The following is a 23,689-nucleotide window of genomic DNA, read 5'->3' as shown; positions in this document are numbered from 1 at the left end:
GTGCAGAAACAAGCTGAGAGTAGGGTGTCTGGCCAGGAGGGAGGAGGCAAGAGAAGGTACAGTGTGGGGCTAGGAGGGAGGGAGCAAGAATAAAGGATGGTGCAGGAACAGGCTTTGGGAGCGGGTGCAGGAGTGGGCGGGGTGTGTGTATGTGTGTGTGAAGGGTTTCAGCAGGAGGCGGTGCAGGAGAAGGGTGGGAGTGTGGCACACTTACTTGCTTTTGCGCCTCATGCCACTCACAGGCATCGGGTCTCAGGCATAGCCTCCCATTGTTCCCACTGGCCCTACCTCCGGCCAACAGGCATACCAGGGAAAGCCTCCAGCCGGTGTATCCATGCATTACTGTTTCCCCAGCCATGGTAGGGGGAGCAGCAGTACCCAGAGCCACTTCTGGCTTGCGGGGAAGCAGCAGAGCTAGATCTGGTAGGGAGGCTGGGGGCTCTTCCCTCCCCAGGGAAGCCAACACTGGTCCACTAACCTCACAGAGGAAATGTGAGGCTGGTGCACTGGTGCAGGCTTCCTGCTTAAATGGGGGGGGGGGGGGGGGGCGATAGTGGGCTGAGCTCGAGCCACAGACCACCTGGAAGGCAGCTGCAGATAATTAGTGGTCCATGGACCTTCAGTGTGAGAAACACTGTCCTTAAGCCTTCAGAAAGCTAGGCTACTGAGTAGCACACATCCATCAACATATACCACATAAGCATATCTGCATATGCAAGGTTAAGTAAAAAAACGATGCCAGTTGTAGTAGTAAGTACTCAAACTTCTTCCCTCTTCTCTTTGTTGAGAATGGTTTCCTAAACTGCATCAATTGGGTAATGTCAGAGAAAAGAAACTGCCCCCCCCCAGTAAAAAAAAGTTTGGCCAGGCCGCTCTTGTTCTGCGGTATTCCTTGAGAGAAACCGGCCACACACCTCCTGCATACCATTGCCTTTAGAAAAAGGAAAGGTGTGAAAAGGGGAAAATAGCCTCACACTCTCCCACCCGTCACCTTGGCGTGAGAACTACGGGGCTTACCTGGTCGCATGAAACCTGCACAGTTTCGGCCCAACCCCTGGGACACAGACCCCCCCACTTGGTGACCATTGGGCCATATATGGTAATATGCAAGCACGGGAAAGCGATGTGCAGATTTGGGGATAAATACCCATGGCACAGTTTGCTCTAGGAGGTCTTCGCAACACACGTACCACCGTGCGTGTGCCTTCTCGTATACTTCAAAGCGCTGCCGGCCTGATCAACCGACCAGCCACCTCCCCCGACTCTCGGGCATAACCAAGGCCTTCGCAACCGAACCGATATCTGTGAAATGTTCCGTGTGCTGTGTAAGTTGGTATGTATGATTTGATTTTTTCCTGTTGTATAAGCTTAGTGTTGTAGTTGTTTTTGGGTAGTACATAAGAGTTTGTAGTTACCACTTATTACTGTAGCTGGATATTTTAAGATTAGAGACTATTCCCCTTGCCATTCCCATCCCTATATCTCTGACATGTTTTACTAGAAGCTATAGAATATATATAATAAATACTGTAAATTCATTATTAACACGGTCTATTAAAAATCTTAGAATAAATACTATAAATTCACCTCTGTCATAAATAAATATTTTTTATTTGATAAAACTGTCCACCTGGCTCTGTCCTTCCCCCCTTGGGTATTCATTATCGGACCTGTGATTCTCATGACAGGTAGGTACAAACTTCAAATACTATACTGTCTTGTGTACCCCAAGACCTTTTCCTCCATAATTTCCCAACTTACTACTGGTACAGTCACACCTGTGGGAACTATACAATACATGGCTTGGGGTTCTTTTGCTTTACAAGTACAGTATCTTATTTACAGGACTGTTGGAAGCAGTATCTAACAACATGGTAGTTATCTCACAGATAGCCATCAGCACTCAGTCTACATTACAACTTTACCCATTACCACCAGCTGAGTTTAACCAGTAGAAAATTTAGGTAGGACTTGGCCTTTAGGCAAGGTTCTACTCTGATACTGACTATGTAATAAAAATGGCATTGCAGGATTCTGCATTTATTAATTTATTTAAACAACAATGTTGCTTATTTCATAAGCATGAAGGTTTTTCTGCAACCAGCCCCATAGAACTAAATCTGGGACCTGAAAAGCAAAAGTAAGTTCTTTCTGGTAAGTGTACTGTCACCAGTACGTTTTGCTGTCCTACTACCTGTAGAACCCTTTCAGCTTCAAAAGAAAGAGGAATTTTTTGACCAGAAGAGTCCGATTTACTCAGTGTACTAACACTATTTCTGCAGGACTAGCAGCAATAAACATACTAGCACCTTGCTTCTTCTAAAGTGAGCAGATGTAACTAGATATACAAATGGATAACTGAGGAGTAATGAAAGCAGTGTAAAAGAAGCATGTTAAGTCATGTGTTACTACTACTTAGGGTAACACCTCTTGATCCCAATCATGGTGTTATCCTTCTAGGCACTATACAAACAAAATGACAATTCATTTCCCAGAGACCTTACAATCTAGACCCGTGGTCACCAACCAGTAGATCGTGATCTACCGGTAGATCTCGGAGGCTCTAAGAGTAGCTCTTGAGCCCTCTCTAAACTGCATGCCTGCGCAGTACATTTACATTAGATTTCCTCATTTGAGGAGCAGCTACTCACCGAGCAACAGCACAGGTGAATAGCTGCGAGGAATGGTGGGAATTTTTTTTTAAAGTAGCAGTATAAGGATTGGGGATAGTAAGTGATGGAGAGGAGGAGAATAGAAAGGGGTGGGGCTTCAAGGAAGGGGTGGGGCGGTAGATCTTGGCTTGGTCTGTCATTTAAAAAGTGATCCTGGGTGTAAAAAGGTTGGAGACCACTGATCTAGACTTTAAACAATATTCAACAAGTGGATAAGCAATAAAACAATTTGAAAAGAAGTGAGAGCATGAAGGAGAATGGAGAGAAGGAGGACATGAGAGAGACATGTACTAGCATAAAATGACAGAATTGGACACAGGTGGTCACTAGCCCTAACCCTCACCAGACTGCAGTGATTTGTAGGCCATCATGGCAAACAACCCTTAATATATTGCCCACAAACACGTAGTAATACTTTAACTTACGGGATCATTATTGACCTTTTCAGCGCTAGTCATTAGACTAATAGTACTGTGGATGTCAAACTACATGATCTTTCAGAGAGTTCTGCAGTGCAGGTAGAGAGGCAAATCTAGATTAGTTAAACATGGAGGAAATGAATCTATGCCTTGTCATTTAAAGCTAAGCAGATTACCTTACAACATCAAATCAGATTTAACCAATACCTAATTAAGCAGAAGTAACAATTCCCTAATGATATATGCATGACACATAATGAATGCAGATACAAGTTCTGGATTCAGAGCTAAAGGGAACTGCATAATGGAATTTTAAAAAAATACTCTATAGTAGAGCCCCCATAGCATGTAACACCATCGCAACTAGATGCATTTTTCAACATCCAAGTATTTTTAATAGTCATAAACAGTATTGTAGTGTCAACAGTGCTGGATTAATGCCATTAAAAAAATAAAGTCTACTAAACCTGCTAAATATTCCAGCGGGTTTTTAACTTAAATCTCAGGGAAAATTCGCTCATCTTTTGTTTCCAGTGGGTTCTAATTAAACTGTAACCCTGTTGAACACTGAGCTTAGAGAAATGCCTGTGATAAAAGCTACCCAACCTCAAGACAAAAAAGCTCATAATGGCATAAATTCATTACTTCATTGTAGAGACACCAAACTAAGGGAATTTATGAACATACTGTTAAAGTCTTAAAGAAAATATTGTTTAAAATTAAAGGAACAAGTTATTTACGAAGATGCTGAACTTTAAGGTCTCACAATAAGAGTACTGCTAAAAATAGTTAGCGTCATGGCTATGATCAAGATCCCACAACAAAAGCTGCCTGTTAACACAGACTTACTTATTTTTACTCCACCGCTTTCAGTGAAGAAAAACTGAGTTGTAAACTACTGGTTTAAAAAAAAAAAAAAAATCATCTTACTCAAAGTTTGACAGATTCTCTCAAGACAAAAGGACTTACTGTATTTTTACTAGAATTAGCGTTATGAACAATTGCATCAAAAATCTTCCAGTGACACAGAAGCTTTTAAACGGATACATATGCTGCAAAGATTATTTCCAGCTCTGGTTCTTTCAAAAGGAAATTATTTGCACAATCAAAGACAAGGATGAGATACTGCTTTTAAGTGCTGGTAAATACCCCCAACGTTTTCTTAGCCTGTTATCAAACATTTTTTAAAATGTATTTTATTTTTAAAAGTTTACCACAGCTTTTTACATACATGTAGTAGCTTCTTCTCTGGGCGAGCTCTTTCCATATTGATGTTCAGAAGCACTCAATGTCCTTGTACAAGACACAGTAATGTAATGAGTCTCTTGAGCTATCAGAGAGTCTGTGTACATGACTGATTTAGAACACTAGGCTTTACACAGATGTACTCCAGCAAATTGTTCTCTATCCTAGAGCCAATCACTATCATGCAGTTAATGGCTTGGGAGGTTAAGTAGTCATGCAACCACCACAAGGTCACAGAATAGCAGCATTGGGGAACATAGCATGCCTTTAATTCCAACAGAGAGAATACCAAAAAAGGAACTGAACCATGCAATTTGAGACTTAACGTTTTCTGCAAAAGCAACTGCTAAAAACAGCTCTCAAACTGCAAGGTTATTTTTGCTCAGATTCAAGAAGTCTTAAATATTATAAAGTGAGAGATGAGAAGCTTAAAAATTAAAACATTTGCCAAGAATTAACGAATTATAGGGTTGGAAGACACCGCAGGAGGTCATCAAGTCCAACCCCCTGCCCAAAGCAGGACCAACCCCAACTAAATAATCCTGGCCAGGGATTTGTCGAGCTGAGACTTAAAAACCTCTATGGATGGAAGTTCTACCACCTCCCTAGGTAACCCATTCCAGTGCTTCACCACTTTCCTTGTAAAACAGTTTTTCCGAATAAGCAACCTATACCTCCCCCACTGAAACTTGAGACCATTGCTCCTTGTTCTGCTATCTGTCACCACTGAGAACAGCCTCTTTCCATCCCCATTGGAACCCCCATTCAAGGTTGCTATCATATCTCTCCCACATTCTTCTCTTCTGTAGACTAAATAAGCTCAAATCCCTCCACCTCTCCTTGTACGTCAGGTGTTCCAGCCCCCTAATGATTTTCGTTGCCCTCTGCTGGACTCCCTGAGGCAGCCCAGAAACAAAAGAAAAAACAAAAGGAAAAAACTGCAAAGCTTGCAACTCAAAAGAAAACTTGTGCCCTTTTAAAAATCCTGGGTTCTCAAAATAATCCCACCGCTGCCACCATGTCATGGCTCCTTCCCCACTCTGGCATGATAAATGCAGAAGTGGGGGCCAGCAAGTGTACCCCAAAGCCTTATCTACCAGGCTTTGGTATAAAACTTCCCCCAAAATCTTAAAAACCTAGATCTTGGGAATAAAACTTCCGCTGCCACCACCCAAATGTTGCTAAAGAAACCATGGGAAAGATCATTTGGGAAATCTCACCCCTAAAATAAAAGTCAGGGCACACCATTAACCAATGCCAGGTTAATAAAAAGAAAGGAAAGAACTTTTATTATTACAACAATATTCCTGTTGTAAGCATAATGACTAGATAGGAAGGTAACAAAATATACTCATGGGGAAACTCCATGGGCCTAGAACTTAGTTACAAAGAAAAGCCAAAACATCTTTTAAACAGTGCCAGATCTCAGATCCCATACCCAATCCTTAAAATAATAAAACCTAACGAAACTACCTAAACTTTACCCTACTTACAGAAAATGAAAAATGGTGTCTTGGAGAGAGACATGCTTGTCCCTCTCTGTAGCTGCAGAGAACTCTCTCAGACACACAAAAGGACAAAGGAAAAAACCCAAATTCCTTTGTTCCAGGTTGAAAGTCCCACCTACATTCCTACTGGTCACTCCACCTGGCTAGGTGTAGTTAACCCCTTAATCCCCAGGCTGCTGGCTAACCCTCATAATCATGACACACTGTCTGAACCAGTGATCTTGTAGAAATCAACAGTATGCATTTGAATCACTTGATTACCTGTTCTGTTCATTCTTGCTAAGGCACTTGGCATTGGCCATGTTAGAAGACAGGACACCGGGCTAAATGGACCTTTGGCCTGACCCAGTATGGTCATTCTTATGGACTCGTGTAATTAATACTCTCATTCAAATTCTCAAGAGGCTAAATGAAGGTTGCCCATACAATCTTAATTGTCAATTCTTAACTTTTGAGTGCTTGACTTTACAATCTTACCATAAAAAGCTACAGTTTTTAAAGAAGCTTTAATGTACTGAAAACACAAAAATATTGACACACACAGTCATCAGCACAACTTCGATAGTTAGATCAATGGCACCGTCTTCCACCACTTGATGTAACAGTGTAATTGGCAGCAATATAAGGCTAAATCCAGATGTATGTTCACAACATGACAAAAGATATTTCACTACCAAAGGGAAAATTTGCAAAAGTTTCAAGTCCCGGCTCCAAAAAATAGAAACAATAAAGCTTCTCAATGAAATAGTTGACAATATTTTTAAATGTGGGCAAAACAATTAACATCTTTTTCCCTATCTTCATTCTGAGATATGTCTGACCTGTTTAAAAAACAAAATCCACCTGAGAGAAACACCCAACATGGAAAATTTTAGCCTAAAACAGTTTAATAAGCAACAGGATCTTATAATGGTGTTAGTGCCATCTACAGTTAAGACTGCCCATCTACACTGTAGTACATATAACCTATGTCCCAGAAAGCGAGCAGCTTTCATCACCGGCACAAGCATCCTGGTAAATTTATATAGATTATTTTCAATAGGCATTGTAGGCTTCTCTAGTTCATAAAGTCCATCTGACATGTTTACAAAGATAAGCCCCTGCATCAGACTTTCTGATCCTGCTAACTTTTCAGCCTCTGAACAGTTTGTAAATTTTTATAAGACTCAGAAGCCACTATCACTGAGTTTGTAAACTCTAAACTCTGCTGAGCCTGAAGTATTCATATGGAATACTTACTAGATTTCAGGACAGATTTTAAAAATCCACTCATTTGATTGTTTTGAACTATGCCAAACTTGAGATCCCATTTTGAAATTCCAGTTTTTCCTCCTCCCACCAAAACGCTATTAACTTAAATAATCCCTAGTCATAGAAGTGGCATCTTCTTAGAAAGCATGTTCAAGAAAGGATGATAATCCAAATAAGAAATTTTAAATGTTGGCAACTAGAAAAGACAGACACATATTTGGCTTTCAATATTTCACATGTGACTAAAGGCTTTAGTAAGCAATACATCATCCATGACCTTCGGGCATACAGCACAAGGTTTCACAGAGGAAGTTCTCCAAGAGTCAGCTGAGAAAACAGTAGTTCCATTTGAATCATAGTATAATAGAAAGATCATTCTCTTCACTATCTTGATATTTGTAGGAGAGGGATTCCATGCAGATGCAATCCATTAAGAAAAGCTCTCATGTTAATTTTTATTAATAGACTAAAGAGATAAACAACTAGATGATACTGCATCTTACAGCAACATCTCTATCAATACATCAATTGTGCACATAAAATGAACAGAATAATATTTTATGTCCTTGTGTAGTGAGTCAGGGTACATCTAGACTACAAGCCTCTGGCGACAGAGGCATGTAGATGAGGCTACCAGGCATAGGAAAATGAAGCGGCGATTTAAATAATCGCCGCTTCATTTAAATTTACATGGCTGCTGCGCTGAGCCGATCAGCTGTTTGTTGGCTCAGCGCGGTAGTCTGGATGCGCGGGTGTCGACATCAAAGGTATCTGTCGACCACCCAGGTAAACCTCATACCAGGAGGCATACCTGGGTGGTCGACAAATGCCTTTGATGTCAACACCCGCGCGTCCAGACTACCGCGCTGAGCCAACAAACAGCTGATCGGCTCAGCGCAGCAGCCATGTAAATTTAAATGAAGCGGCGATTATTTAAATCGCCGCTTCATTTTCCTATGCCTGGTAGCCTCATCTACATGCCTCTGGCGACAGAGGCATGTAGTCTAGACGTACCCTCAGTGTGGCCTCTTGCTGACTCAAAGGAGGAAACTCCCACAGAAGCCCCTTGGTGGACAGGGCCAGAATCACCCAGCCCTGCCCACAGGAAGTGAGATCTAGGGATATAAGAAGGGGAGCTCCCAGCTCAGTCAGGGCACAGCTGCCAAGCAGGGCAGAGGCTCTGCCACACTCTGGTGAATGACTGGGTTGGGCCACCAGCAGGCCCTGAGCCCAGGCCTAGACCGCCCCCGGCTGCTGCTGGATCTAGATCCCAGGACACACCAGTAGAGGCTGCCACCCGGGCCTACAAATCTGTTGGGACCCTCAGGATTTACGCAAGATCCCACCAAGTTGGCAGGACTGCTGGGACCCTTGCGTACCCAGGGTCTCAAGCCAATGGACTCCCTGCTGGCACCCCTGTTCCTAGTCGACAAGGAGTGGCAACCAATCCAGGTAGGCCCCCAAGGGGAGCAGGGAAGTGGCCCAGTGACAGCTGACCCTGGGATGGCTGAAGAAATGGAGGTGGGGTGGGCAGCACACTACGGTTCAGACCCCCACTGATCCACCAACCTGGATGGTGCATTATGGCCTGGAGCCCCCTCCAGTCCAGTGGCTGCCACATTGCTACTGTTAAGGCCCTGGGCTGGGATGCCTTGGAGTAGGGAGGACCCACATCCCCTGCCACCTCTTCCCCTGGGTGGCACGTTTCCCTCTGTGGGGAAAAACCTCTGCGCTTGTCGGCTCTCCACCAGCGAGGAGTGCCAACCCCTGGCTCAGCCTGCAAACAGGCCTGCACCGAGGAACCACCCTAGTGTTTGCCTGTGTGGTTGCTCCCTTGCCTTGACTCTGGACCTGGGCTCACAAACTGCTATGCAGCCCCTAAGACTACTATATAAGCCTTTATTTGTTGTTTTGCCCTGACTCAGGGCCTGGGCTCCCTAACTGTGGGGTAGCCTGCCGGAACACTGTTGTTGATTTAATTGTTGATTTACTGCCCGGCCCTAGATCAGCTGGTCATTAGAACTGCTAATTAGTGGCCACCTGGCCATTGAGGCTCTGGACTCAGGCTTGCCGTGAGTCATGCCCCAAACGGTTACACCTTGTCAAACTAGTAATATATACAGTTTGAGACAATGCATATACTATAACTCCTAAGTTAGAGCTATGTTTCTTTCAGAAAACAAAGAGCCAAGCTCACTGCTTCCTGTCTAAGTAGGTAATGCAGCAGCATTTTCAAACATACCACGCTGCAAGTTATAAATATTAAGGTTTTTTTTATTATGAGAACATCTATCCAGAGTAAATACAAGTATACAAAATATTAACTACATTATCTATAAAAATTTTCTTCAAAACAGGTCCTTCAATATTTTTTCATCTTTTCCTACTAAAAACCTATCAAGATACAGGAGGAGCAGAAGCACTTTAGTATACAGATTCTTAAAAGTACGACATAAGTAACACATTTGTGCTGTGTTTCTATTGAAGCTATAGCCACACATGCTGCAACAGGAGGCTATTCTTTCCTAGATATATTTTACTCTTCCACTTGGTGTAGAGAACTTGGTATGTTTTTGCATATGAACTTCTACAGACCACACAAAACAGATCTGTACACAGGTCCTGCTTTAATCCACTTCCTTCTGAATAATGCAGCCACACAGTGCTGAGTTTGGCTTTTTTTTTTTTTTAAATAAGCACACAGCATTCTGTAAGATACCCCATACTGCACTATTTTGCTACTGAGCTCTGTGCATTCTGGGAGTTGGGGGTCAAAGTGAGAAATTCCCATGATTCCTCTCCTAACATCCTGTGATCTATCAGACTCCTACATTTTCCAGACTGCTGTCAGCAATCATGATTAGAACACTGCTGTGTCCCAAAATCCTGACAGCTATTAATACAGAGGCGCTGTTGTACTTTTATCTGCAGTCATTTAGCCAGAAGTCATGAGTCAACTACTTTTTCCTTTGGGTAAGAGAGGCAATGGCAACAGATGAAGTCAAGTAGCTTCTTCTAGAATCTAGATCATTGGTGTCCACCACACTAGCCAATAGCCACACACAGCTAATTGGCTGGTTGAGTGTAGCTAGTTCACTACAGCAGTTGCTACTATCATGGCTACTGCTTCAGAACTGGTTGGACACCACAGTTCTAGATCAAGTAAAGCTGCACCGGGAAAAGTTTGAGTGTCATTTATGGAAATGGAAAAACTAGCACTGACTGTCAGGAAAGGATAGTTATGCGAACTGGGATGGCTGGCAGGGGCAACAAAATTTCAGTACAAGTTGAACCTCTCTAGTCTGGTACCCTTGGGACCTGACTCGTGCCAAACCAGAGAATTTGACCGACCATGGGAGATCAATATTGTCCAGCAGTATTGCCAACTCTATACCATTTCTATAGTATCTTCCAAATCTTGGATGAGCTTGCAATGGTAAGACATTTTCCACCATACTTTCCCCTCACATAGAGCACATCTATCAATTCTGGACTAGGGACTAGACCCCTGGTACCAATCCTGGTGAGCAATGTGGTTGGTAATTTAACATGTACCACCACTAGCCATCCTCACTGCAGATAAAAGGCTGAGAATGACCTTGTTCAAAAGGCAAACCAACAAAATTTAGAGCAATGTTATTTCTCAGAGCTGGTGCAGGAATTGATGGACATTACAAGCAGCCCAAAGAAAGCTGTAATGTCTTGCAGTGTGCGTGCCAAAATAAAACACTCCGTCTTAAATTGTCTTTAACACCTGCAAACCACTACAAAGTGAACTGAAAAATAAACCTTTGCAGTAGTTGTTCTGAACCCCAGGGGCTAAGTCTGATTGTAAAGCACTTTAGCTATTTTTAATCTCAATTCATTTTGAAATGTTTCATTTCAGGAAACATTCCTCAAAATACTAAGACAGCTAAATACTTCAGCGTTGAGCAATGTCCTGAGCTAAGTACTTTTTATGTTTTCCTTCTGCCTGCCATTTTAATATTTTTTTAACCTCTGCTTAAACTGGCAGTCTGCAGGAAGAAGTGGACAGCAGCCAACCAGATGGGAGAGAAAGCGAGGAAAGGGTGTGCCATTTTGGTTGATGGCTACGAAGATTTGATAGAGAAAAATACTTAATAGAACTTAAATTATTTCAGCGTGACTGAAAAAATTTGAGCATTTGGGAAGAAGGATAAAATTCATAATAGGATTAGAAATGCTCCCCGTTCATTTCCGCTCAAGATAGTAGCCAATATAGGGTAGTCTGAAAAGCAAATTGTTTGATCTTCTACACTCAGTTATAATATATCATATGATATTTACTGGAAGGAGATCCACTCCCCCTTATGGTCATGCTGAGCATGGGTTTCAGAAACCATCTCCAATATTGTGTCTGACTTAGCCAGGATCCTTATGCATGCTCCTTTCTGGTGAAATCTCTTCGTCATTGGAGCCCAGGTTCAGCATTCTCTTCGATACTCTCACGGCTGTTCTTAAAATATTGGGGTTTCATGGTGGCCTCTTGGCCAAAAGTCCTTGTAGATTTCACTGAGGTTAGGGTCCTTAACATCCTATGCTGCCTTTTTGCCTCATGCCTCTTTTAGCAGGCAAGTAAAATGAGTAGGGCCATCTGGCTTACACAGAATACACAAGTGCCTAGGGCCACCACCACCAGGATGGGGCAGCAAAGCAGGGGCACTGCCAACTCCAGCAGCCAACCTCATCACTCAGCCCCCATCTATGGGCTGCACTCAGCCACCACTCACGCACTCCATCTAGCTGGGGCTAGGATCAAGGCCACGTCTTAAGAAGCAAGGGGGTGGACAGGCAGGCAATGGAGCCCCAGGTGGCAACCAGGACAACAATAAAAAATTGATGTCTGTTCAAAAGCAGAGGAAGGGGGTGTTTAAAATTTATAAGAGGAGGAGCCAGGTGCCTCCAAAACAATATAGGAGGTAGGGATGTCAATGAGTAGTTAGTCAAAGGCAGCAGCGCAGGGCAGCAGGCCTGCGTGAGGAGCTTGTTTTTAAACTGGATCCCTCTGCCATCCTATGCTGCTGACTATAAGAAGTGGGGCCAGGAGCACACTGGTTGTCTGTCCCACCCCTGGAACAAACAGTTGTGAAAAAAAAGATTTCCATGCGGTTATACAACTATTCAATTACCTGATATTTAACATCCCTAATAGGAGGCATAAAAACCCCCCACTACTTCAAGAAGTCTCCACCACAAGAGATTTTCAAATCTGACCAAATCAGAGAACAAAAACCCCAAGGGGAAGGGAAAGCTCTACGAAGTGGGAGAATTTGGTCCTCTCTACTATGATGTACACAACAAGTTATAGAAGTCTGAGATAGTGACTAGTCAACTATCGGATAAGCATAAGTCTCAGAGGCAGTGGGGCGGAGGGGGAGGGCAGGGAAGGAAGCAAGAGCTGATGCTAGGGGGTGATGGCTTAAAAGCTGGTTTTCCCAGCACTGTCTCCGCAAGGGGCAGGGGAGGCAGAGGCATAGTGGAGGCCTGGACGTGAGCTCTCAAAACATTTAAAAAGGCAGTGCAGCAGCAGGGTTAGTTCCCAGGGCTAAGAGCTAACCCAGCTGCAGCTCTGCAGTTTTCCCCCCCTTACTGACTAGTCAATGGAAATTCCTTCGACTAGTTAATTAAATGCAATTTAATATCCCTCGTCTGAGACATCAAAGTGAGATGTTATTCCAGCAGATAAAGCCCAGCAATGTTACCAAAGTACCAGGGTTCCACTGTACTTCATCTAGATGGCTTTAAAACCTCCAGGTACATAGGAGGTAATAGGGAGTTTAAATAATATGTAACAAGAAAAACAGAAGTAAATTAAATGATTAGGGCAACAGCAACACTGGTACCTCTTTTCATGTAACTGTAGATGCATCAGGACAATAGTATGTGATCAACAATTTAACTCTACAAATTCCAAAGTCGGAAAAAGGAAAAGACGATTAGAAGACATTGTGTGTGGAAAGAGTCCTTATGGCACCACTTTCACTACTCTTTTGATGAAGGCTCTTGCTGGAGAGTCCAAGATTTGACAAACTTCCACAAAGACAGTATTCCCATGACTTGGTCTACACTACACAGCTTTTTAGCCATGTCACTAAAAGTCAGGCAGTGTAAACATTGATTGTTGGCACTTTTGACAATAAAAACTTTCACCTACTACAAGCTGCATTTGCTCGGTAGGCAGGAGAGTACTCCTGCCAACAAAACACTGTTACACTAGTATTAGTACTTGCCAAGCAAAGCTTCAATCATTCAGAGGGAGTTAAGACAAGTTGTGTTACTCAATTGCCAGTGTAGACAAAACCTAAGCAAGGGTGAAGAGAACTACTGTTTTATTGTGTGGGGCAGAGTTGTTTAAAAAATTAATAGCTTCACCAGGTCTTTCTGGGACCTAGAAGTGTCTGATAAAAGCATTCAGGGAGATTTTCAAGAGATTGGGTGACTCACTGCCCTTTCTATTTCTGTTAAGAATCAGTTGGTCTGAGATATCCAATTCTCATTTGTACATATTTAGAAAGTTTCCCCCTAATTTGTTAAAACACACCAAAAATGACTGATATAGTTCATCTGGAAGGTGAAAGGAAGGTGTGTGGGGCTTTCAAAAAGATTGTCCTGGTTCTCAGGTAACACAGTAAGAGTGACAGCCTCTACTACCAAGTAACAGTCTGTGTCTCGCTGAGAAGAGATACTGTGGGGCAACTTGTGAGCAGTGCTGGCAATCCCACTTCTGGGGAGACTTCACTGCAGGCTCTGTAATATAAAGCTTTGCTTTATACTACAGAGCCTACAGCACATGCAACAGCTAAGATTTTTAGCTGGTACATGGTTATTTTTAATCGACTTTTTACATCCCGTGTATGTGTGTACACAAACACGCACACGCACGCACACGTGTGCGCGCCTAGGTTATAAATGGTAGAGAAAAGACTCTTGTTCTACAAAAAAGTCTTCAAAAAAATCCCAAATGCATCCTTTGTTCCTAATGGTGTCATTAAAATTAAGATATTAAAAGGAAAAATATTGAATTCTGTGTATTTACTTCTATTTCAGTAGCATCCTTTAAGTTATCTTACTGGGACACTTCAATTTGGGGAAAAAAAGTCACTTACGTTGTTGTACCACCTAAACAAAACAAGTGAGTAGATATTAGTTTATTTTGTGCATTTTTACTTTCCTCAATAAAGTCACTAAATGTTTCCCCTTTCACTGACTAGCTCCTAATTTAAAAAAAGGAAGCAGATCACTTGACAAATTTTAAGTTTCAACAGTGACAGTTCATCCTGTTTAATGGGTAATTAGAAATTCACCTCTTCTAAAATTACATTTTTAAAAACTGAGTGGGCAGCAAGTCAGTCTAGATCTACAAAAAGGCACTTAGGTATTGTAAAACAGCGCACTGCAAAGATTAACTCCTCCTTCCCCCCAGTCCCAGATGTCTGCTATTTAGTAAAATTTCAACTCCAGATTGCTTACCCAGGTTCCTGTTGCCCTGGACAGGGAAAGCTAGGTAACTTAGGGTATGTCTACAATGGCAGATAAAGCACTGCTCACCAAGCACTGCAGAAAAACTGCTATTGTGTGTCCACACTATGCTCCTTGTGACAATGGTGTGTCCTCACATTAGCAGCTTCTGCAACACCACAGAAATCAGTGCATTGTGATACCTATCCCACTGTGCAACTGGCCACAGGGTGCTTTGGGAAGCGTTTGCAATACCACACGGTGCAAGCAGTGTCACAGGATGCAAGTTTTCCAATTCTGTTGCTCCATGCTACATTGACAACGGCTTTTCAACTGAAGTTGGGTGGGAAGGAGGAGAGAGGGAGAGAGAATGTGGGGGACAGGTACTGGGGGAGACTGATTTGGAGGATGTCAGCATGCTGTCTTACAAGTTCAGACAGCTGCAAAAAACAACTCATTTATATCTGTGTTTTATCCACAGATAATTTTGCAGATGTGGATACCAATTTTTTATCCATGCAGGGCTTGCTCTATAAGCAAGAAAAGAAACTGCTACCAATCAAATGCCAATCAAGTGGCAAGAGACAAAACACCTCAATATTAATAAAAAACTGAAACACTAAGCTTTCTTGATTACAGTATCGGAAGATACTAAACTTTTTGATGTAGTACCGACATGTATGGATAGCTACAACTCTCTCATCCACGGAGCCACCCTTCTATAGTTAATTAATTAGACTTGGGAGGATTTAATTTTTATTGGTAAAGTTAGTAAATGTTTGTACCATACATATGCACAGGGCTGTCTCTAGGGGTTGTGGGGCCACTCTCCACATGCCCTGCACAAGATCCCATCTCATCCCCACTCTACCCCTTCCCCCACACCCTGGCCCTGTTCTACCCTCTCCCCACACCAGGAAAAAACATGGCATTCAACAAGCTGCAAGGGAATGGGGGAGTACTCAGAACACGTTAGAATATATACCACAGCCAACATACCCACTATTCCTTCCCCTACCTCCCCAAACAAAAAACAATGAACAACTAGACTATTAATCTGAAGATTTCAATTTCAAGATTTTTACTGTACAAAGTTTAAATGAGGCCAAGCATACATACTTAAATTATTTAAGAAATTAAATATAGTAATAATCATAACTGGTTGGGTTTTTTTTTGGCAAATTCAGATAAAAACTAGGGGGGGGTGCCCCCTGCTTGCTGAGCTCACCAACCCCGCTCTTTGGGGGTAAGCAATCCTGGCTCTCCCCTCAGCAGCCAGGAGCCACGCCAGCCCCAGCCTCTCCACCTCCCTACCCACTGGGAAGGGGAAGACCAGGGACCATGTCAGACCCAGCCACTGGAGACGGGAGGGCCAGGGGCCAACCCAGCCCTGGCCTCTACCTCCCCTCCCCCCCCGCCCCACCTTCCTCCAGGCTCTCAAGCCCCCCCCCCCCCCCCCCCAGCCACAGCCATCCCTGTCCTCCCCACACCTCTCCTCACAGCAGTACATACACTTCTCTACAAGCCGCCTCCAGCATGGCACCTTGGGTTTTCTCCTCTCCACGTTCCCCCACAGGAAGCCAGTGGTGGTTTGCTCATTTTGAGGGGAGGAGATAGAAGGGCTGCAGGCTGGAGCTCCAGGCATGCAGTGCCACAGTGTGCCAGGCCCAAGCAGTTAGAGGCAGCAGTTGCCCGCTGGTTCCTGGAATATTGGGGCCTACAGCAAGGAGCAGCCAGGAGGGAACCCAAGGTAGCTGCCCCCACCCACGGCAGGAAAGAGGAAAAACTGAGCCATAGCTGCCTCTTCCCTTTCTGGGGACTCTGTTGTGGGAGGGGGTTATTTAGAGTGATGTGACGTTACTGTCACCCTCACAGGAAAAAAAAAAACTCTTTAATATATACAGAAGTAACGAAAGGGGGCCAAGACCACCACCTTAGGCTAAATGCACCTGACATGTGACCTCCTTACTCATGCTTATTATACAGTTGTCAAATTTAATAAGACAATAGGAAGCACCAAAAAGTGTACAGAAAATATAACTGTGGTCACAACATTGCATTTTTCCAGTGTAAGTGTCATTACATTTTGTATCAACATTCATATAACACATTTAAGTGCAATTACTGACTTATGAACTTTCCTTTAACTAAAAGAAAGTCCCAAGAAAGATGGAGAAGCAATATAGGAAAATACGGTCAAATTTTCTTTGGGATACTGCATAAACAACAAGAAATATGAAAATAGTAAACTATGAAAACTGGTTAAAACTGAAACAGAGGCTTACATTCCAAAATGTCCCTTAAACGATTCTACGTCATCTCAAAACAAACATTTGCACATTTTCTTGTAAAATTTTATTTGGATTAAATTATGCAGCAATAAATATTAGAAAGGGTTATAATGTTCAGATCTCAAAGAGACCCTTTTTACAGTCAGAGGAAAAAAGATAATGGGTCAAAGATTTAAAATGTTGAGTCTTTTGCTAATAGTTACAATAAAATAGAAGTACATTCATTAAAACATTACTGACCACCTCGTGAATTCCTGTATAGAAAAGAATGGTGTAACTTTTTTTTTTTTTTTTTTTTTAAATAAAGAAGATTAATTACATGTCCAATCCTGTAATCCTTAGACTAGCAGAATTCTCATTGGCTTAAATGAACGATTTACATAAATGAAGACTGCAGAAGCTTTGGCGTTCACATTAAATGGTTTAATTGCTCAGGGACAGGTATTTGCAACCTGTGCTGCTCTCTGAACAGGGCAAGTAAAGCGAAGTTACTCACCTCCAGTGCAGTAACTGTCGTTCTTCGAGGTGGTGTCCCCGTGGGTGCTCCACTATGGGTGCTGGGCTTGCCCCAGCGCCGCAGACGGAAGCTTGTCATGAACAGTGTTCAGCCGGACCACGCATGTTCCGCAGGCTCGCTGCTTTCGCGCTCTCTTTCTGTCGCACGGTCTGGCCCCCCCCGCCAGTTCCTCAAAACCGCCTCGGAGTCTGTAAGAGACAAGAGCAGAGAGAGAGAGAGAGAGAGAGGACTCAGAAGCGGGGAGGAGAGCGGGTAGTGGAGCACCCGCGGGGACACCACCTCGAAGAACGACAGTTACTGTACCAGAGATGAGTAACTTCGCTTTCTTCTTCGGGGATGTCCCCGCAGGTGCTCCACTATGGGTGACTGCGTAGCAGTAGTCGCCAAAATGGAAGGAGGGCAAGGAGTCCCTATTTATCCGCTGTGGAGAGTACCACAGTCGCCACTGCCCCATCTGAGTGAGAGAGTAGAGAAATAGAATAGCTTAGCGAAAGTCTCATGAGAGGACCAAGTCGCCGTTCTGCAAACGTCCTTCAGATACACCCCTCTATGAAACGCTGTAGATGTGGCCATGGCTCTAATGGAGTGAGCACGTGGTTGGGACGGAAGGGGTAAACCTTTCGTTGTGTATGATTGCACTATGCATGAGGTTACGAGATTGGAAATTCTCTGGGAAGATAGGCATTGACCCTTTGACCTGTGTGCCAAGGAGACGAATAAATGGTCCATTAGTCTGAACGATTTAGTGCGATCTATGTAGAATGCTAAGGCCATGCGGATGTCCAAGGAGTGTAGGACCGCATCTCGCGGTGAAGCATGGGGCTTCGAGAAAAAGGTTGGCAAGATGACTGGTTCGTTAACATGGAAATGGGAGACAATCTTGAGTATGAACCTTGGATGTAATCTCAAGACTACTCCATCCTTACAGAAAATTGTATATGGTGGGGTGGCCATCATGGCGGAAAGCTCGCTAACCTTGCATGCAGACATTATGGGAGCAGGAAAATTGTTTTCAGAGTGAGGAATTGTAAGGATACGGTCACCAGAGGCTTGAACGGTGGCCTCATTAGGGCGTCAAGTACTACATCCAGGCTCCACACAGGTGGAACTGGGTTGCGCGGTGGGTCCATGTTGATAAGGCCCTTAAGAAATCTTTTAGTCGTAGGATGGGAGAAGATAGAAACGCCATCTATCAGTGATGTGAATGCAGATATTGCTGCAAGGTGCACCCTGATGGAGGCTAACGCGAGACCCTTGTTCTTTAGGTGCAGTGTGTAGTCCACTGCAGAGGAAATCGACGGACGTGTCAGATCGTGGTGGTTCGAGGTACACCAGGAGTATCATCTACGCCACTTGTGAAGATAAGTTTTCCTCGTGGTTTGTCGCCTACCATGTACTAGGACGTGTTGGACTGGGACAAAGCAGAGAGATTTAAATGGAGTCAGCCAGTTAGGAACCATGCTGTTAGGTTCAGCATTTGTATCTGGGGGGGTTTCAGGCATCCTCGGTCTTGTGTGAGGAGGTCGTGGAGAGGCAGAAGGTGGATCGGTGTCCGCACAGAGAGACGGTGCAGGAAGGGAAACCAGTGCTGGCGAGGCCAATCTGGGGCTATGAGGATTAGCGTAGCTTTGTCCGCCTCCAGCTTCTGAAGGACTTTGGGAATGAGAGGTATGGGGGGGAACTGCATAAAGGGAGGGGTCCGTGCCAAGTCACGAGGAAGGCCCAGGCCCTCTCTGGTGCAGAACTTGCGGCATTTTGTGTTGGCGGGAGTTGCAAAGAGGTCCACTCAGGGAGTACTCCAACGTTGGAAGATGTCACGTAATACGCTGTCGTGCATTCCCCATTCGCGTTTCGTATGGAAGTGTCTGCTCAGGAAAACTGCCGTCACGTTTGTGGTGCCAGGTAAGTAAGATGCCATAGGAGTTACTCCGTGGCGAATGCACCAGTCCCAAAAGCGGATGGCTTCCATGCATAGCGAACGGGAGCGAGCGCCGCCCTGGCAATTTACATAGTACATGGCTGTGATGTTGTCTGTAAGTATCCTCACCGTGGTGTTCCGAATGTAGATGAGGAAGGATTCGCATGCATTTAAAATAGCACGTAGCTCTAGGAGGTTTATGTGTAGCCTTGCTTCTTGTGGGGACCATTGGCCTTGTACCGAAAAGGGAGCCCATGTGGGCCCCCCAGCCTAGTAGGGAGGCATCTGTTGTGATTTGGTAGAGAGGCTCCTGCGGATGGAATGGTACGCCTAACAGCAGGTTTGTGTGGCTGGTCCACCATAGGAGTGATTGGAGAACGCCAGGAGGCGGTGTTAACGGCCTGCGGAGATCGTATCCGGTGTGGTGGTATACGAGGGTCAGCCAGTACTGAAGGGCATGCAGATGTAGTCTGGCGTATTTCACCACGTATGTTGTGGCAGCCACGTGGCCCACGAGTCTGAGGCATGTGATGAGTGGAACGGTAGGGCTCACGGTGATGGTGCAAATGAGATCTTGGATGGCTTGAAACCTCTGTAAGGGTAGGAACGCTCTGCCGGCAAGTGAGTCCAGGCAAGCTCCAATGAACTCGATGTCCTGAGTGGGATGCAAGACGGACTTCTGCTCGTTAAGGAGGAGTCCGAGAAATCGAAAGACTTGCCTCGTGAGGTGAACCATGTGGGAGACCTCAAGTGCAGAAGGGCCTTTGAGCAGGCAATCGTCCAGATAAGGGAAGATGAGTACCCCTTGGCGTCAGAGAAAGGTCGTGATCATGGATAGGACCTTTGAGAACACCCTGGGGGCTGAGGATAGTCCGAAGGGGAGGACCTTGTGTTGAAAATGGTCCTCCGCCACAACGAAGCACAAGAACCTCCTGTGAGCAGGGTGGATAGGGATGTGGAAATAGGCGACCTGGAGGTCGAGGGCGGCAAACCAGTCCTGTGGATTTAAAATAGGGATTATGGCAGCTAGCATCGTCATTTTGAATCGTTGTTTCCTGAGATATTTGTTCAAACGGCGGAGGTCTAGGATAGGGCGCCAACCTCCGGACCTTTTCTGTGTGAGGAAAGTGTGAGTAAAAGCCCCTGGTCCTGAAGTCCTTTAGAACTGGCTCTATAGCACCCAGAGAGAAAAGGCAGTCGACCTCTAGTCGGAGGAGGGTCTCGTGAGAGGGGTCCCTGAAGAGGGACGGGGTAGGAGGGGTGGCTGGTGGGATGGCTATGAAGGGGATAGGATAGCCAAACTGAACAATCTCGAGGACCCATTTGTCTGTGGTGATTTTTGCCCATTGATGTAGAAAGGGTCTTAGACGGTGGTAGAATAGCTGGGTTGGACGATTCACGGTGCTGCCTGTGACTGTCTGCTCGCCCTCGACCAACGCATCAAACCTGTTGCTTGCTGTTGGGAGCCATGTTCGTTCTGCCGATTGGGTTTCGGCATCGCTGAGGCCTCTGGCGAGAGTGTTGGTTGTCAAAAGGCCTCTGTTGTTGCCGCTGTTGTTGCCACTGGTGTCTAATGTAGGCGTAGTCATATCTGCGCTGATATGGTGTGTACTGACGTCTCTTCGGGCGGGGGGGGGGGAGGTGTATACATCCCCAGAGTTCGCAGGGTTGTTAGAGAGTCTTTAGAGGAGTGTAAGATTGAGTCCGTGGTCTTTGCAAAGAGCTTCCCCTTGTCGAAGGGTAAGTCCTCGACTTTGGTCTGTAGTTCCTTTGGAACTCCTGCCGCCTGAAGGAAAGAAGCTCTGCGCATAACAATGGCAGTAGCAGCAGAGCGAGCAGCAGTATCGGCGACGGTCATAGGGCTCGCTGATGTGTAGCCCTCTTGGATTACCGATCTCAGGATCAATTTTTTTTGAATCAGGGAGATGATCCATGAGGGGAGTGAGGCGTGAAAACGTATCAAAGGTATGATTGGAGATGCGCCGAATAATTGGCGATTCTGAGGAGTAAAGTCGCTGAAGTGTATACCTTCCTGCGCCCAGGAGGTCAAGTCTCTTTAGGTCCTTATCGGAGCCCTGGTGTTTGAGGTGAGGGGCTCTAGACCTCTGTTGAGCTGCGTCGACTACTAAGGAGTTAGCCTGTGGATGGGCAAAGAGGAATTCCATGCCCTTTGGTGGTACAAAATATTTGTCGGCTCTTTTGTTGGTGGGGAGAGCCGACGCTGGAGCATGCCACACTTCGTCAGCCAGTTCCAGGATGCCTTCGTCCAGAGGGATGGCCAGGCGTGAGCTATGCCGCGGTTGGAGATTCCTAAAAATCTTGTGTTACTTATCTTTGAGTTCTCGCAGCGGGATCTCTTGTGTGATAGCTACTCGCTTAAACAATTCTTGGAACTGACAGAGGTTGTCTGGTGGAGAGCTGTCGCCGGGGGTCAATGCATCCTCTGGAGGAGATGAATCCAGAATGGAAGACCCCAAAGTTTGGTGCACAAAGGGAGTATGTTCCAGCTCTGATGAGTGGTGAGATGGTGATGGTGCATGGTGTGGAGGAGGAAGGGGAGCCGGGTTGGAGATCGCCTGCGTGAAGCATAGTCAAAGGCAGATCGTGATTGGCAAGAATACCTGCTACGAGAATGTCGAGAGTCGCGGTCGTCGCGATGGTATGTGCCATGCTGCGGTGAACAGTCATCATGGAAGCTAGAGCGGCTGCAATACCGATAATGGTACGGGGAGCAGGGCGAACAGGAGCGGAGGTGTGATGCCCTGGAGGAAGCAGCAGAGGCAGAGAGATGTCTGTAGTGGTGCCTGAGATGAGGACATGCAGCAGCCAGAAACGGGGAAGGCAGTCTTGAGGAGGCACGAGGAGACCCGTACCGGTGAGAAGACCAGCGTGGGGATCGGAGTGCCGACAGAGGAGAGGACGGTGCAGGGGAGAGGAAGTGAGATCGAGAGCAGCTGTGGCGGCGTGGAGAACGGAGAGCAGCAGGGCTCCGGGGTGGTTGAGTTGTGGCATGCGCTGAAGCGCTAGCCGCTGGATTGCTCTGCTCATGGTGCAAAAGGGCAGGAGCGATCGGTACCACGCCGGCAGCGGAACGTGTCGGCGCCGTGTAGTCCAGAACCTCGCGGTGACTTAGAGGCAGTGCCGGGGCCGGTGTTGGGGCTGAGGCTGCTCTTGGCTCTGGCTCAGCGTCGGAGTAAGGAGAAGCGGCTGAACTGGTGCTGCCTGGGGAGCCAGCGTTGGGAAGGCTCCCGTGGCCACTTAGGTTTCGAAGCCGCCAAGGCAGGGGGACGTGGCTTTACAATGCCAGACGTCCCAGGTGACTCTGCCTGGTTCTCCCTGCCATTAAAGGCAGCTGTCAGGGATCTCGCTGGGGACAGACTCACTTTCTTTTGAAGTCCCGTAGTGGGGGAGGAAGCCCGGCTTTTGTGTGGCTGCTGATTAGAGTCAGCTTGCTGCAGTTGCAGGGCTGTGTCAAAGAGAAGCCTGCGAAGGCGCCTCTCCCTATCTTTCCTGGCCCTGGAGGTGAGGCTTGAACAATGGGTACACTTCTTGGGGATGAGAGACTCCCCCAGGCAACGGATACACTCTGCATGGCCGTCCGAGGGTGGCATCGCCTCCCGGCAGGAGCCGCATTTTTTAAACCCGGTCCCTGACATTTTGCGGGTAGCCTGCTTCTTTTCTTTTCTTTTTCTTTTTCTTTTTTTTTTTTTAAAACAGCAGGTAGTTGTTGAAAGCTGATAGCCTGGTAATGACTCTGCCCTGCTATCTTTGTTCTTTTTATCTTTACAGTCTTTTTTTTTTTTTTTTTTTTTTTAAGGTGAACGCAACTATATTCAGTGGAGTTTTGTCTTTCCCCTCTTTCCTTTTTTAAATAAAGAGAAAGAGAAGGGAGAGGGAGGAAAAAGGGGGATTTTATGTACAAAGGAGAACTAGAAGCAGTCTAGTTCTGTGAGGTAAGGAGCGCAGTTCCAAGTGTCTGCAGCCTGAGGCGGTGAAGAGTAACTGGCGGGGGGCCGGACCGTGCGACAGAAAGAGCGCGAAAGCCGCAAGCCCGCGGCACATGCGTGGTCCGACCGAACACTGCTCATGACAAGCTTCCATCTGCGGCGCCAGGCAAGCCTAGCACCCATAGTGGAGCACCCGCGGGGATATCCCCGAAGAAGAAGATACTCTTACTCTTGAAAGAGACAAGCCTCAGAGCCCTTCTTCAAGGTCTAGGAAAATTAACTAATGTCTACAAACCTGAAGAGCTCTGATAAGCTTAAAATCCTGTCCTTTACACTGATTAGACACTGGTCCAAGAAGTGTTTATCAGTGTAAAGGACAAGGTTTTAAGCTTATCAGAGCTCTTCAGATTTGTAAACATTTTCTAACTTTCCTAGACCTCAA

General features: G+C 45.4%; 1 protein-coding gene across 11 annotated transcripts in view; it reads right to left on the bottom strand.

Moving 5' to 3' along the window:
* Positions 1–23,689, bottom strand: part of SLC4A7 (solute carrier family 4 member 7) — a 194,608-nt gene that overhangs the window by 140,860 nt on the left and 30,059 nt on the right. The window contains exon 1 of one of the 11 annotated variants that reach the window (XM_025190252.2): positions 4,323–7,688. The exons of the other annotated variants lie outside the window; for them this stretch is intronic. Within the exon in view, the coding sequence (XP_025046037.1) occupies positions 4,323–4,358 (36 nt within the window). The 5' untranslated portion in view covers positions 4,359–7,688. Of the gene's footprint in view, positions 1–4,322; positions 7,689–23,689 lie in introns of those variants that run through there. 11 annotated transcript variants of the gene reach the window in all.

This window comes from Pelodiscus sinensis, chromosome 2 (assembly GCF_049634645.1).
Source record: "Pelodiscus sinensis isolate JC-2024 chromosome 2, ASM4963464v1, whole genome shotgun sequence".
Lineage (NCBI taxonomy): Eukaryota > Metazoa > Chordata > Testudines > Trionychidae > Pelodiscus > Pelodiscus sinensis.
This window is presented reverse-complemented; position numbering and strand designations above follow the sequence as displayed.